The sequence below is a fragment of the Ranitomeya imitator genome, chromosome 6 (assembly GCF_032444005.1).
Source record: "Ranitomeya imitator isolate aRanImi1 chromosome 6, aRanImi1.pri, whole genome shotgun sequence".
Taxonomy (NCBI): domain Eukaryota; kingdom Metazoa; phylum Chordata; class Amphibia; order Anura; family Dendrobatidae; genus Ranitomeya; species Ranitomeya imitator.
The window spans coordinates 329514937-329528793 of NC_091287.1; the positions used below are offsets into that span (position 1 = coordinate 329514937).

Sequence of the window (13857 nt, forward strand, 5' to 3'; positions counted from 1 at the left end):
TGACATAACAGGGTTCGCGTCATACAGGGTGAAGCTAACCCGTGTGTGTATCCACATTGTACCGCCATATAGTCTGTCATTACTCAGCAGCAGGTTCCATCTCTGCACGGTGGACCTCAGGCTGAAAACGCACCTTATACCATCTTTCTAATTATTTGGTGTGTTCCGCTAGTCCTAACACTGATGGTGCTTCTGGCAATGCATTCAAATACTAATGGTGCTTCATGTACTGGTGGTGGTTATGGTGCTGTATTGATGTACTGATGCTGGTTTTGGTACTGTATTTATGTACTGATGGTAGTTCTGATGCTACATCCATGTACAGATGGTGGTTCTAGTGCAGTATAAATGTAGATGTAGCAATCCATAACTTGTTAGCCTTAAAACTAGATCATTAAAGGGTCAGTGTGCTGATGGTGCACACATGGAAAGCATAAAAGCATAAACATTTAAAATACAGACATCTAAACTAGGCCATATATATCAATCTAAAAAGTGTTTTAATAAAGCACTCCATACACTTTAGTAATCTCTTGGCCAAACAATGGTTTCGCTGTCTCGCTTGTCTAATTTGTATTGGGACTAAGTAAAGGGTATGGGAACTTTAGTGTAATTTACCAGTACTAGGCATGACCATTTAAAGTGCCTAAGGTATCATGAATTTTAAATAGATCCCTGATCAGGAGCATTATTATTCAGTAAAGAGCAGTCAGGTGGCATTATTATTCAGTAAGGAGCTGTCAGAGGCATTATTAATCAGTAAAGACAAGTCAGAAGGTGGGGAGGGTGGGGTTATTTTTTAGTAAAGTGACAATAATATTTATGAAGGGCGCATTATTTTTCCTTGAACATTTTATGATGTCAATTTTTCATTATTTGTTTTTCATAGTTTTCCTCCCCTTCTTTCAAGAGCTGTTACTTTTTCACTTTCCATTTACGTAGCTTTATGAGGACTTGCTTTTTTTGTGGGACAAGTTATAGTTGTGAATTAAACCATTTCACTCTACCATATTATGTATTAAAAAATGGGAAAAATACCTAATGATTAGTGTTGAGCGATACCGTCCGATACTTGAAAGTATCGGTATCGGATAGTATCGGCCGATACCCGAAAAATATCGGATATCGCCGATACCGATATCCGATACCAATACAAGTCAATGGGACATCAAGTATCGGAAGGTATTCTCATGGTTCCCAGGGTCTGAAGGAGAGGAAACTCTCCTTCAGGCCCTGGGATCCATAGGGATGTGTAAAATAAAGAATTAAAATAAAAAATATTGATATATTTACCTCTCCGGCGGCCCCTGAACTCAGCGCGGGTAACCGGCAGGCTTCTTTGTTCAAAATCAGCGCTTTTAGGACCTGAGAATCACGTCCCGGCTTCTGATTGGTCGCGGGCCGCCCATGTGACCGCCACGCGACCAATCACAAGCCGTGACATCATTCACAGGTCCTTAACGCGCTCATTTTTTAAAAATGAGCGCGGTAATGACTTTCAAAGACGTAGCGGCTTGTGATTGGTCGCGGCCACGCGACCAATCACAAGCCGCGACGTCACCGCAAGCTATTAACGCGCTCATTTTTAAAAATGGGCGCGTTAATGACTTTCAAAGATGTAGCGGCTTGTGATTGGTCGCGTGGCCGCGACCAGTCATTAACGCGCTCATTTTTAAAAATGAGCGCGTTAATAGCTTGCGGTGACGTCGCGGCTTGTGATTGGTCGCGTGGCCGCGACCAATCACAAGCCGCTACGTCTTTGAAAGTCATTAACGCGCTCATTTTTAAAAATGAGCGCGTTAATAGCTTGCGGTGACGTCGCGGCTTGTGATTGGTCGCGTGGCGGTCACATGGGCGGCCCGCGACCAATCAGAAGCCGGGACGTGATTCTCAGGTCCTAAAAGCGCTGATTTTGAACAACGAAGCCTGCCGGTTACCCGCGCTGAGTCCAGGGGCCGCCGGAGAGGTAAATATATCAATATTTTTTTATTTTAATTCTTTATTTTACACATCTCTATGTATCCGATACCGATACCCGATACCACAAAAGTATCGGATCTCGGTATCGGAATTCCGATACCGCAAGTATCGGCCGATACCCGATACTTGCGGTATCGGAATGCTCAACACTACTAATGATGCAAAATGGGGGAAAAACGCAGTCATGCCATTGCTTTTTGTGGTTTTATTTTCATGATTTCCATTGTGACAGAAAATTGCCTGGGAATATCTTTCTTTAGGTCAGGGTGATTACGTCATTACCAAACTTTATATTTTAGAGATTTAAAAAAAAAAAGAATTCAGAACTTTGTAAAAACAAAAATTGGGGGGTATTATCTGAGAGCCTGATGGAGCTGTATTATTAAGCATTTGTTGTGGCATAAAGCAAACATCATTACTTTTTAAAGGTATTTTTAGTGAACAATATAGGTGGGGAGTAGAGTTGAGCGACTTTTAGTTTTTTAGGATCGAGTTGGGTTTCGCGAAACCCGACTTTGTCAAAAGTCGGGTCGGGTGAAATTGGATGATTATTTCGAAAAGTCGGGGGCCGACCGAAACACGAAACCCAATGCAAGTCAATGAGGAATCAAAGTCGGCAGTGAGTGGAGGACAGGAAAACACCTACAGTGCCCATTTTAATGCCAAAAACATCAATTCTTATTTCTTAAGCTTGTCAATCTTAATTTACTTTATAATAATAGTTAGGCATTGAAAACAGGGGGTCATTTGGCTAAAGTTGTGAGGGGGTGGGGCTGGCTTAAGATTTTCGTGGGCCCAGGAAACGTGGAATACGTCACGGTGGTGGAGCAGGGAGAGGTAAGTATTTCAACTTTTCAAGTGCTGTGATCCTGAGCAAGCAGGGGGGGGCCACTCGTTGGCACTTGGCACTGGCACAGGGCCCCTCATAGTACGGCGGTGTGTTTGATGGCGGGTGGCGCCTCTCTCTGCCAGAGACACTTTTGCGTACTATGAGGGGCCCTGTGCCAGTGACGTCGCTAAGAAGTATGCCCCCCACCTGATGAAGGAACCTGTACTTTCATCTGCACCTTCCTCTTTGTCCCTGTGTAAGGTGGTATAGTATGCGGGAAGGGGAACCTGACTTTCAGCAGGGTCAGATTCTGGCTGTGTAGAGTGCAAGGGGAATGTAGTGGTCTGGGTCAATGTACCAGCAGACTCATCTAGCTGTGGCTGGGCAATGGTCAGGATGAGGAGGAAACACAGATATAGGCCCAAATAATAAAGTAGGCTAAATGCAGTTCAAAATTGGTAACAGGACTAAACAGGCGGCATTGCTTTGTTCAGTGGAGGACAACTGTAATGAGTGGTGCAGACACAGTTTGTAGGCCCACAATAAAAAAGTAGGCTAACTACAGTTCAAAATTGGTAACAGGACTAAACAGGCGGCATTGCTTTGTTCAGTGGAGGACAACTGGAGCGCCCCCAGACACAGGGCCACAAGTCACTCGGTACTGGTCCCTTCTCCTTCGGTTCTGCGGTTGTCACGGTGGCTGGACCCGGTCGTGACCCTGCTGGGGTAATGGAATGGCAGCTGGATGGTGTACCTTCCCACAGGTGAAGTATATCCCCAGGGCTTCCAAGTAAGGTGGATGGTGATGGTGTGAGGTGCAGGCAATAACGAGGACACAAGGTTGCAGTCTCTTTACCTTTTTACTGAAGGCCTCAATATACTCAGTCCAGAGCACGTTCAACCGGGCTATCAGAGACCGGCTGGTCCGATGGGCACATCCAGAGTTTCCCTCGCAGATGGAAATCGTTGCCTACCAATAGCGCCTGTGTGTTGTAGTCCTACCCTGCTGAGCATTCGGAATAGTCCTCACAACTGCTGTTCTCGTTCATTCGTTCTCTACAGCTTTCTCTCTCTCTCGTTCTTTGGTTCCAGATGTTGCTAGTTTCTAACGTCCCACAGGTATATTTTGGCTAGGATGCCACCCGTTTGACGGAAAGGCTTGGAGGTCTTCCGGGACCCTAGAGAAGCCCCTCTCCCAATGTTGCTCCCTATGTCTTCGTAGGTGTAGAAGGTAGACAGCCAACCTATAATCAACTGTCCAGCGGAATTTGAAGTAAGGCCTGAAATCAGTTACTCCTACGGTGATCCGGCCACCGACTACGCGCCTCAGTAAAATGTTGCCTTTCTCTCTCTCGGCACGACTCTTACTGGCTCTCCTTTGTGCTGATCTCGTTTACACTGTTCCACAATATTCTTCCCTTCTTGTCTCTTTCTTAGGATACCGCCGCAAGATGTGCAGGCGCGGTTCCGTTGCGTTCTGTTCTGTTCGCTAGGCACCTGCCAGGTTCCCATGCCTTACAGGGACCCCCCTGTGCCTTCTCCCTGCAACACCCCCGGCCACGGGATGTTGCCTGAATCCAACCCAGTCAGCTTCTGACTAACTTCCTCCCCAGCCCCTAGTTTTACCAGTGTGAGGAGTGGCCCAATAAATAAAGCCTTTTTCTCCCCCTAGTGGCCGGAGTGAGAAGTGTAATGTGTTCTGGTGATACCTGGCCAGGAGAACTCCTTAGTGCCATCAGACGTACCGCTGCTCCCCTTAGTGGCAGAGCGCTATACTGCAACGACCAGGTCTCTGGGGCGCTGCACAATTGTAATAAGTGGCGCAGACACAGTTAGTAGGCCCAAAATAAAAAAGAAGGCTAAATGAAGATCAAAATTGGTAACAGGACTAAACAGGTGGCATAGCTTTGTTCAGTGTAGGACAACTGTAATGAGTGGCGCAGACACAGTTTGTAGGCCCAAAATAAAGAAGTAGGCTAAATGCAGTTCAAAATTGGTAACAGGACTAAACAGGCGACATAGCTTTGTTCAGTGGAGGACAACTGTAATGAGTGGCGCAGACACAGTTAGTAGGCCCAAATTAAAAAAGTAGGCTAAATGCAGTTCAAAATTGGTAACAGGACTAAACAGGCGGCATTGCTTTGTTCAGTGAAGGACAACTGTAATGAGTGGCGCAGACATAGTTTGTAGGCCCACAATAAAAAAGTAGGCTAAATGCAGATCAAAATTGGTAACAGGACTAAACAGGCGGCATAGCTAGGTACTGGGGTGGGCTCCTTTGCTGACTAGCAGACAGTGGTAGTAGGCACAAAGTATTAACTGGTCCAAATGGAGGCCAGGGCCCCTGTATATTTTAGCTATTATCTATCATTTCAACAAATTTGTATTGGCAGTGCCATTGAAGGAAATAACAGCACAGACTACATAGTGGTGGAGCAGGGAGAGGTAAGTATTGCAAGTGGTAGAGCACTGTTCGAGCTGGGGGGGGAACACTCATTCGTGGGTGCCGGTACTGGCACAGGGCCCCTCATATGACGACGGTGTGTCTGACGTTGGTTGTGCACCACCACCGTCAGAGACACTTCATTGTACTATGAGGGACCCTGTGCCAGTGCCGTCGCCCAAGAGTGGGCGCACCCACCTGTCCAGGCAAACGGCACTCGCACGCGGTGGAACTTGCCGTCCTGAAGAGGGGTTTAACTTTTGCTCCCACACATACGGCCGACAAATTTACTTTAGTTAAGGACCTCTATTTGTTTTGTAGGAACCTCACATTTCAGGTTATCTACAAAAAACCGGATATTCTACAATCAATACCTGAGGATGAGCGCCAAGCCTTTCAAGATCTACTAGCCCTACTGGAGGAGAACGAATCAGGGTGTACCAGAAGAAAGTTCCCTGGCAGAAATAGATCCCTTAAAACGCCTTCCTTTTCCTTGGTACCCGCAATCAAGATATTCTTTGAGCTGGTGAAACGAGACATTCTGGCAATGCCAACACAGGTGGGTAGATCCTCTAACCTTAATCTTGCCGAAAAACGGGCCTTGCGGGACTTACAAAGCAACAAGGAATTTGTGATTAAAGAGGCGGATAAGGGGGGCAATGTGGTGCTGTGGTCAATTGAAGCATATTTAGAGGAGGCCAATAGACAGCTCACTAACCCCAGATGCTATCAAAAATTACCTTCAGATCCCACGGCAGTGTTTGCGTCTAAATTTGACTCTTTACTCTGCAGGACGCTAAGTTTCGGCATTATCTCGCCCCAAGAGAAAAAATATTTATGGGTGGAACATCCGGTCACGGCAACATTTTATATGTTGCCGAAGATACATAAAGACGAGAAGAAACCACCAGGAAGGCCGATTGTTTCTAGCATTGGGAGTATCTGCGAGCGGGCAAGTGAGTATTTGGACTTCTTCTTCCAGCCAATAGTCACGGCCTTGCCCTCCTTTATAAGGGATTCTGCCCATTTTATTGAGGTCTGTGGACGGATAGAACTGCCGGGAGAATTCTACCTGGTAACTTGTGATGTGGAGTCTTTGTACTCCAACATCAAGCATAGTGATGGCCTGCATGCGGTTACTTTTTGCCTAGACAAACTGTCACACTCAGATCGGGGGCATGATTCTTTTCTGTTGGATCTGCTGAAATTTGTTCTTCATCACAACTATTTTTTGTTTGATAGAACATTTTATTTACAGACAGCTGGAGTGGCAATGGGGGCGAAATGTGCACCAACCTACTCAAACATCTTCTTAGGTTGGTGGGAGGAGGTGTTTGTGTACCCATCCCTGGCATATCAACATCATGTCCGGAATTGGCATCGCTATATCGATGACTTATTCTTTATTTGGTCGGGCAGCAGGGAGGGTTGTACTGATTTCATCCACAGCCTCAATTCCAACCCCCATAATATCTTTTTAACCCACTCTATTTCCAACAGTTCGACTAGCTTTCTGGATCTGAGAATTTTCGTACAAGGGAACAAGCTGGTCACGGACCTTTTCCGGAAGCCCACTGCTACTAACGCTCTTTTGGAGTTCAACAGTTTTCACCCTTGGCACACGAAGGTGGGCGTCCCGACGGGACAATTTTTACGCATTAGACGTAATTGCACTCGGGATCAAGACTTTCTGATGCAAGCTCGGGATCTGACGGACCGCTTCAGACAGAGGAGTTATCCCAAACGAGTGGTTGCCACGGCTTTCCAGCGAGCAAGACAACATGATCAGGCCTCACTTTTGATTCCTGTGGGTCGTTCCCGAGAATCGCAGACGAGGTTCATCACGGACTATAATGACAGCTGGGGGCAGGTAAGACACATCCTCACTAGACATTGGCCGATCTTGCAAACAGATATGCAAACCACACAAGTCATCAGCAATAGGCCGTTATTGACATCTAGAAGAGCCCCGAATCTGAGGCAGTTGTTTACCAGGAGCCATTTTTCTAGGCCCACGGTCAAACTTAATAGGGGTATTGTCCTCAAGGGATCATTCCCCTGTGGGGAATGTAATGTCTGCCCCTTTATGACGCCCACCCGGGACATATTTACACACCCCACGAACTCCAGCAGACATGCGTTAAAGGCTTACATCAACTGCAGGAGCAGAAATGTTATTTATGTGCTAATTTGCCCTTGTAATATGATCTATGTAGGGCAAACATCCCAAGAACTACGTAAGAGGTTTCAAAAACACGTATCAACCATACGCCTGGCGGCTACGGACCAAGGCAAAGGTAAAATCTTGACTCCTGTGGCGGCGCATTTCTTGCTGAAACATAGGGGTTCGCCCATTGATTTGCAAGTTGTGGGGTTACAGAGGGTTTCCTGTGGCGAAAGGGGTGGCAATATATCTAACTATCTCTTGCGTGCTGAGTCCAGGTGGATTTTCGATCTTCAGGCGGTCGCACCCATGGGCCTAAATGAGGAATTGCTCTTCACGGGGTTCCTAGGATAGTTGGCGCGTAGATTCATTGGGGTATTTTTAGTTTCTGGGACGTCTGATTTGGTTCCCTTCAGATTTGGTGCCCATATCTAATTTTGCATTTGTCTCCATTCAGGAAGGCTGAGGACGCACCCAAAAGGGTGATGATCATCCCTGGAAATTGGGATATGGATATTACAAGCTTACTGTGGGGACCAACATGGATGCAGAGGTCTTTGACACATTAGATAATGAAGTGGACCCTGGAGGGTGGATGTGCGGCATGCCATTATGGCAAATGGAAGGACATCTTATGCAGAAGAGATTTTGCTCTCACAGCTACAATGCGGATTTTATGGCAAACTCCTATTATGGACCATGGGCTCGGATGCGCATTTGAGATTGGCAAGTCGGAAGGGGCTTGTGATGAAGAGTGCTTTCTCTCGTATAGATCTGGATGGTGTCGGCCTCATCGACTATGGGACTATAAGCTGGGGACCGGAAACGTCTACATAGCGGCATTGAGAGAATACTCGTACATATACTTACGGACTCAAGGGACATCAGTCTGTTTATATTTATATATGTGTGTGTTTTTTGCCTGATATTGTTATATACTGTATATGGTTGCTGTATAGGTGTTTACGTGCACTTATATCTGTGCACTTGCCAACAATAATAATATTCCTTTCTCCCTTTCAGGTTTTCTGGGTGGCTTTATATGCCCTGTCTTTTTGTGTCCTTTGGCGGTTTTGCCTTTAATCACTAGTATATGTCTATGATTGTGATATCTCCCGGCATTCTGCGGGTGGATATCTTGTGCCTCTGTGTCTTGCTGCAACATGTACACTCTGCCCTCTTTTTACCTGTTGTGTTTTTTTTTTTTTTTTTTTTTTTTCCCCTCCCTTCCCCCCTCTCTGGCTTTTTGGTCCTTATCCCACCCCCTCTGCTCTGTGTCCCATGATGTGTCCATCTAGCCGGCCTCGCTAGCTTAGTCCGGTCCTCGGGCTTTATTCCATTTCTCTTTGCCCTGTGTCCTATGACGTGTCCATCTAGCCGGCTGGCACGGCGCGTGCACAACGTGGTCCTATGGAATACCGCGGTTTGCGCGTGCGCATGTGACCCTTTGGACGCTCTAGGATTGCCGTTCATTATGATTGTGTTCCTGTCGTCATGGCGTCGCCGTTGTCTTCCGGCTTTTACCTCTCTCTCGCTCTCCCACACCGGTATGCAATTTACCTTATTGGATTTATTATTTAAGCACACACTGTTGCACCTTTAGTTTCACTTCCCCTGACGAAGCTGCGGAGGCAGCGATACGCGTGGGGTGCGCTCCCACCTTATCCTTTTCCTACCTCAGGGCCATTTTGGGGCTGTTATGTTCCCTGGCTCTATGTGGATTTAACCCTTGTGGTGCTCTGTGCCCTTTGACATTGCTGCATCTCCATATACCAGAATTGACGCAGGACAGGTTGTATCCACAGCTGTTATATAGCATGCTATCACATTCCAATCTCAGGACCATGTATTGCATGGATGTTTCATTTTTTGGTTATTAGCAGTGGATACTGACATATTGTGGTCGAGTCCTTTGCGGCCTGTATAGGCACATTTTTGCAGGAGAGCATATGTGACTAGGTGCATCTAGGGTAGGATATTACTGTTTTCCTATTGTATTATGGGATTGTCATTTATTATGGGATATGATGGGTATAGGGATTTGTACATTTGTTTTTAAATGTTTTTAACATATTTTTTGAGGTGTTTAATAAAGGTGTTTTGCTTTATAGTACTACCGATTGTCTCTATATTTTGGGTTGTGCATACTATTTTTAGTCTACCCTTTCTCTTTTCGTTTGTCCTGTTCTATTTATAGACTAAGTATTGCACCCCTTGATGGTGACTGTGACATTATATATTGGTGCGCCCCTTTCTATCTTTACTTTTGTGCTAGTTGTTGCCCCGTGTCCCGGGGTGTTCTTTGGGAGCAGCACACGCATATTTTTGCGTAATTTTGTATATTATTATTATTATTATTATATATATAATTATTTTTTTTTTTTTTTTTTTTTTTTTTTTCATATTGGTTTTTGCATACTCGGGTTTAGGGTGATGGACTGGGAGGCTAGGGAGGCGGCCTGGCTAGCCAAACCATCCAATGTGTTTGATCTTTCTGGATCGGTTGCTGTTGAGTCAGAATCAGGTTTTTCCAATGTGTGCTCAGAATTGATGAGGGCACATAAGACAGGGATTAGACTCTGGTGGAACATGAGGAGTCTAGAAGAGTATTTGAAATTAGGTTTGATACCTCGTGGTTTGAGGGTCTCCATATTTCCAGCTTGGGAACCCTCAGGATCATTTAAACAGATTTGGGAACAGGGTCTTACACGCTGTTCAAATATACTTATCAACCTATTATTGGAGCATGACAGAGACCTGTTTACGGCGACCAAGACCTCCATTAAAGAATTGGAAACCAAATTGAACACATTTGAAGGGACACAGGTGCATACCTTCAAGACCACACTTAAAGAGACCTTGGACAAATATGAGGTAGAGGTGACGAGCAGGAAGCGTAAAAAACTTCTTAGGGACAGGACTGATTTTGAGCAAAATGCAGTGTATAGATGGACGCACAGGGGTAACCCACGCCGTACTAGAACCTATGGCCATGGTTCCGTGACAGCAACTACAATATCCACCTCTCTACCTCGTGGTGAAGAAAGCTCTAGTGATGATTTTTTATCTTCCACCGGAAGCGAGGTAGACCACGGACCAGGCGTGGGAGGAGACGGAGGGGGAACAAGAAAACGCATAACGCGCCACAGGGACCACAATCCGACTTACCCCCACAAATACTCAACCAGACGGAAATAAATCAAGCCTCCTCCCCCCCTGATACGGAACAGACCTCTGGAGCCTCTACATCCACCCTCCAGGTAATAAATCTTTCTAAATATGAACTTACTGCGGTGGAACTTGCCGTCCTGAAGAGGGGTTTAACTTTTGCTCCCACACATACGGCCGACCAATTTACTTTAGTTAAGGACCTCTATTTGTTTTGTAGGAACCTCACATTTCAGGTTATCTACAAAAAACCGGATATTCTACAATCAATACCTGAGGATGAGCGCCAAGCCTTTCAAGATCTACTAGCCCTACTGGAGGAGAACGAATCAGGGTGTACCAGAAGAAAGTTCCCTGGCAGAAATAGATCCCTTAAAACGCCTTCCTTTTCCTTGGTACCCGCAATCAAGATATTCTTTGAGCTGGTGAAACGAGACATTCTGGCAATGCCAACACAGGTGGGTAGATCCTCTAACCTTAATCTTGCCGAAAAACGGGCCTTGCGGGACTTACAAAGCAACAAGGAATTTGTGATTAAAGAGGCGGATAAGGGGGGCAATGTGGTGCTGTGGTCAATTGAAGCATATTTAGAGGAGGCCAATAGACAGCTCACTAACCCCAGATGCTATCAAAAATTACCTTCAGATCCCACGGCAATGTTTGCGTCTAAATTTGACTCTTTACTCTGCAGGACGCAAAGTTTCGGCATTATCTCGCCCCAAGAGAAAAAATATTTATGGGTGGAACATCCGGTCACGGCAACATTTTATATGTTGCCGAAGATACATAAAGACGAGAAGAAACCACCAGGAAGGCCGATTGTTTCTAGCATTGGGAGTATCTGCGAGCGGGCAAGTGAGTATTTGGACTTCTTCTTCCAGCCAATAGTCACGGCCTTGCCCTCCTTTATAAGGGATTCTGCCCATTTTATTGAGGTCTGTGGACGGATAGAACTGCCGGGAGAATTCTACCTGGTAACTTGTGATGTGGAGTCTTTGTACTCCAACATCAAGCATAGTGATGGCCTGCATGCGGTTACTTTTTGCCTAGACAAACTGTCACACTCAGATCGGGGGCATGATTCTTTTCTGTTGGATCTGCTGAAATTTGTTCTTCATCACAACTATTTTTTGTTTGATAGAACATTTTATTTACAGACAGCTGGAGTGGCAATGGGGGCGAAATGTGCACCAACCTACGCAAACATCTTCTTAGGTTGGTGGGAGGAGGTGTTTGTGTACCCATCCCTGGCATATCAACATCATGTCCGGAATTGGCATCGCTATATCGATGACTTATTCTTTATTTGGTCGGGCAGCAGGGAGGGTTGTACTGATTTCATCCACAGCCTCAATTCCAACCCCCATAATATCTTTTTAACCCACTCTATTTCCAACAGTTCGACTAGCTTTCTGGATCTGAGAATTTTCGTACAAGGGAACAAGCTGGTCACGGACCTTTTCCGGAAGCCCACTGCTACTAACGCTCTTTTGGAGTTCAACAGTTTTCACCCTTGGCACACGAAGGTGGGCGTCCCGACGGGACAATTTTTACGCATTAGACGTAATTGCACTCGGGATCAAGACTTTCTGATGCAAGCTCGGGATCTGACGGACCGCTTCAGACAGAGGAGTTATCCCAAACGAGTGGTTGCCACGGCTTTCCAGCGAGCAAGACAACATGATCAGGCCTCACTTTTGATTCCTGTGGGTCGTTCCCGAGAATCGCAGACGAGGTTCATCACGGACTATAATGACAGCTGGGGGCAGGTAAGACACATCCTCACTAGACATTGGCCGATCTTGCAAACAGATATGCAAACCACACAAGTCATCAGCAATAGGCCGTTATTGACATCTAGAAGAGCCCCGAATCTGAGGCAGTTGTTGACCAGGAGCCATTTTTCTAGGCCCACGGTCAAACTTAATAGGGGTATTGTCCTCAAGGGATCATTCCCCTGTGGGGAATGTAATGTCTGCCCCTTTATGACGCCCACCCGGGACATATTTACACACCCCACGAACTCCAGCAGACATGCGTTAAAGGCTTACATCAACTGCAGGAGCAGAAATGTTATTTATGTGCTAATTTGCCCTTGTAATATGATCTATGTAGGGCAAACATCCCAAGAACTACGTAAGAGGTTTCAAAAACACGTATCAACCATACGCCTGGCGGCTACGGACCAAGGCAAAGGTAAAATCTTGACTCCTGTGGCGGCGCATTTCTTGCTGAAACATAGGGGTTCGCCCATTGATTTGCAAGTTGTGGGGTTACAGAGGGTTTCCTGTGGCGAAAGGGGTGGCAATATATCTAACTATCTCTTGAGTGCTGAGTCCAGGTGGATTTTCGATCTTCAGGCGGTCGCACCCATGGGCCTAAATGAGGAATTGCTCTTCACGGGGTTCCTAGGATAGTTGGCGCGTAGATTCATTGGGGTATTTTTAGTTTCTGGGACGTCTGATTTGGTTCCCTTCAGATTTGGTGCCCATATCTAATTTTGCATTTGTCTCCATTCAGGAAGGCTGAGGACGCACCCAAAAGGGTGATGATCATCCCTGGAAATTGGGATATGGATATTACAAGCTTACTGTGGGGACCAACATGGATGCAGAGGTCTTTGACACATTAGATAATGAAGTGGACCCTGGAGGGTGGATGTGCGGCATGCCATTATGGCAAATGGAAGGACATCTTATGCAGAAGAGATTTTGCTCTCACAGCTACAATGCGGATTTTATGGCAAACTCCTATTATGGACCATGGGCTCGGATGCGCATTTGAGATTGGCAAGTCGGAAGGGGCTTGTGATGAAGAGTGCTTTCTCTCGTATAGATCTGGATGGTGTCGGCCTCATCGACTATGGGACTATAAGCTGGGGACCGGAAACGTCTACATAGCGGCATTGAGAGAATACTCGTACATATACTTACGGACTCAAGGGACATCAGTCTGTTTATATTTATATATGTGTGTGTTTTTTGCCTGATATTGTTATATACTGTATATGGTTGCTGTATAGGTGTTTACGTGCACTTATATCTGTGCACTTGCCAACAATAATAATATTCCTTTCTCCCTTTCAGGTTTTCTGGGTGGCTTTATATGCCCTGTCTTTTTGTGTCCTTTGGCGGTTTTGCCTTTAATCACTAGTATATGTCTATGATTGTGATATCTCCCGGCATTCTGCGGGTGGATATCTTGTGCCTCTGTGTCTTGCTGCAACATGTACACTCTGCCCTCTTTTTACCTGTTGTGTTTTTTTTTTTTTTT

The 13857-nt window shown here is 45.8% G+C and overlaps 1 protein-coding gene across 2 annotated transcripts; it reads left to right on the plus strand.

The window, feature by feature from the left end:
• The first annotated feature begins 11289 nt into the window (after window positions 1-11289).
• LOC138642594 (uncharacterized) lies at window positions 11290-13618 on the plus strand. Of its 2 annotated transcripts, XR_011314068.1 has the most exons (4): window positions 11290-11439; window positions 11984-12353; window positions 12700-12780; window positions 13105-13618. XR_011314068.1 is itself a non-coding variant. In XM_069730854.1 (3 exons), exons 1-3 carry the CDS (start codon window positions 11757-11759, stop codon window positions 13111-13113), a joined length of 687 nt encoding a protein of 228 aa, XP_069586955.1. In that variant the 5' UTR covers window positions 11448-11756; the 3' UTR covers window positions 13114-13618. The 2 variants fall into 2 exon arrangements, 1 of the variants encoding a protein (XP_069586955.1); XM_069730854.1 differs by lacking the exon at window positions 11290-11439 and having other exon boundaries at window positions 11448-12353.
• Window positions 13619-13857: the final 239 nt, after the last annotated feature.

Bases quoted from the DNA above. Each gene is read 5' to 3' on its own strand.
- LOC138642594 (XM_069730854.1), top strand. From the start codon at position 11,757: ATGGGGGCGAAATGTGCACCAACCTACGCAAACATCTTCTTAGGTTGG. The intron at 12,354-12,699 runs GTAAGACACATC...TGATCTATGTAG, and splicing joins ATAATGACAGCTGGGGGCAG to GGCAAACATCCCAAGAACTA.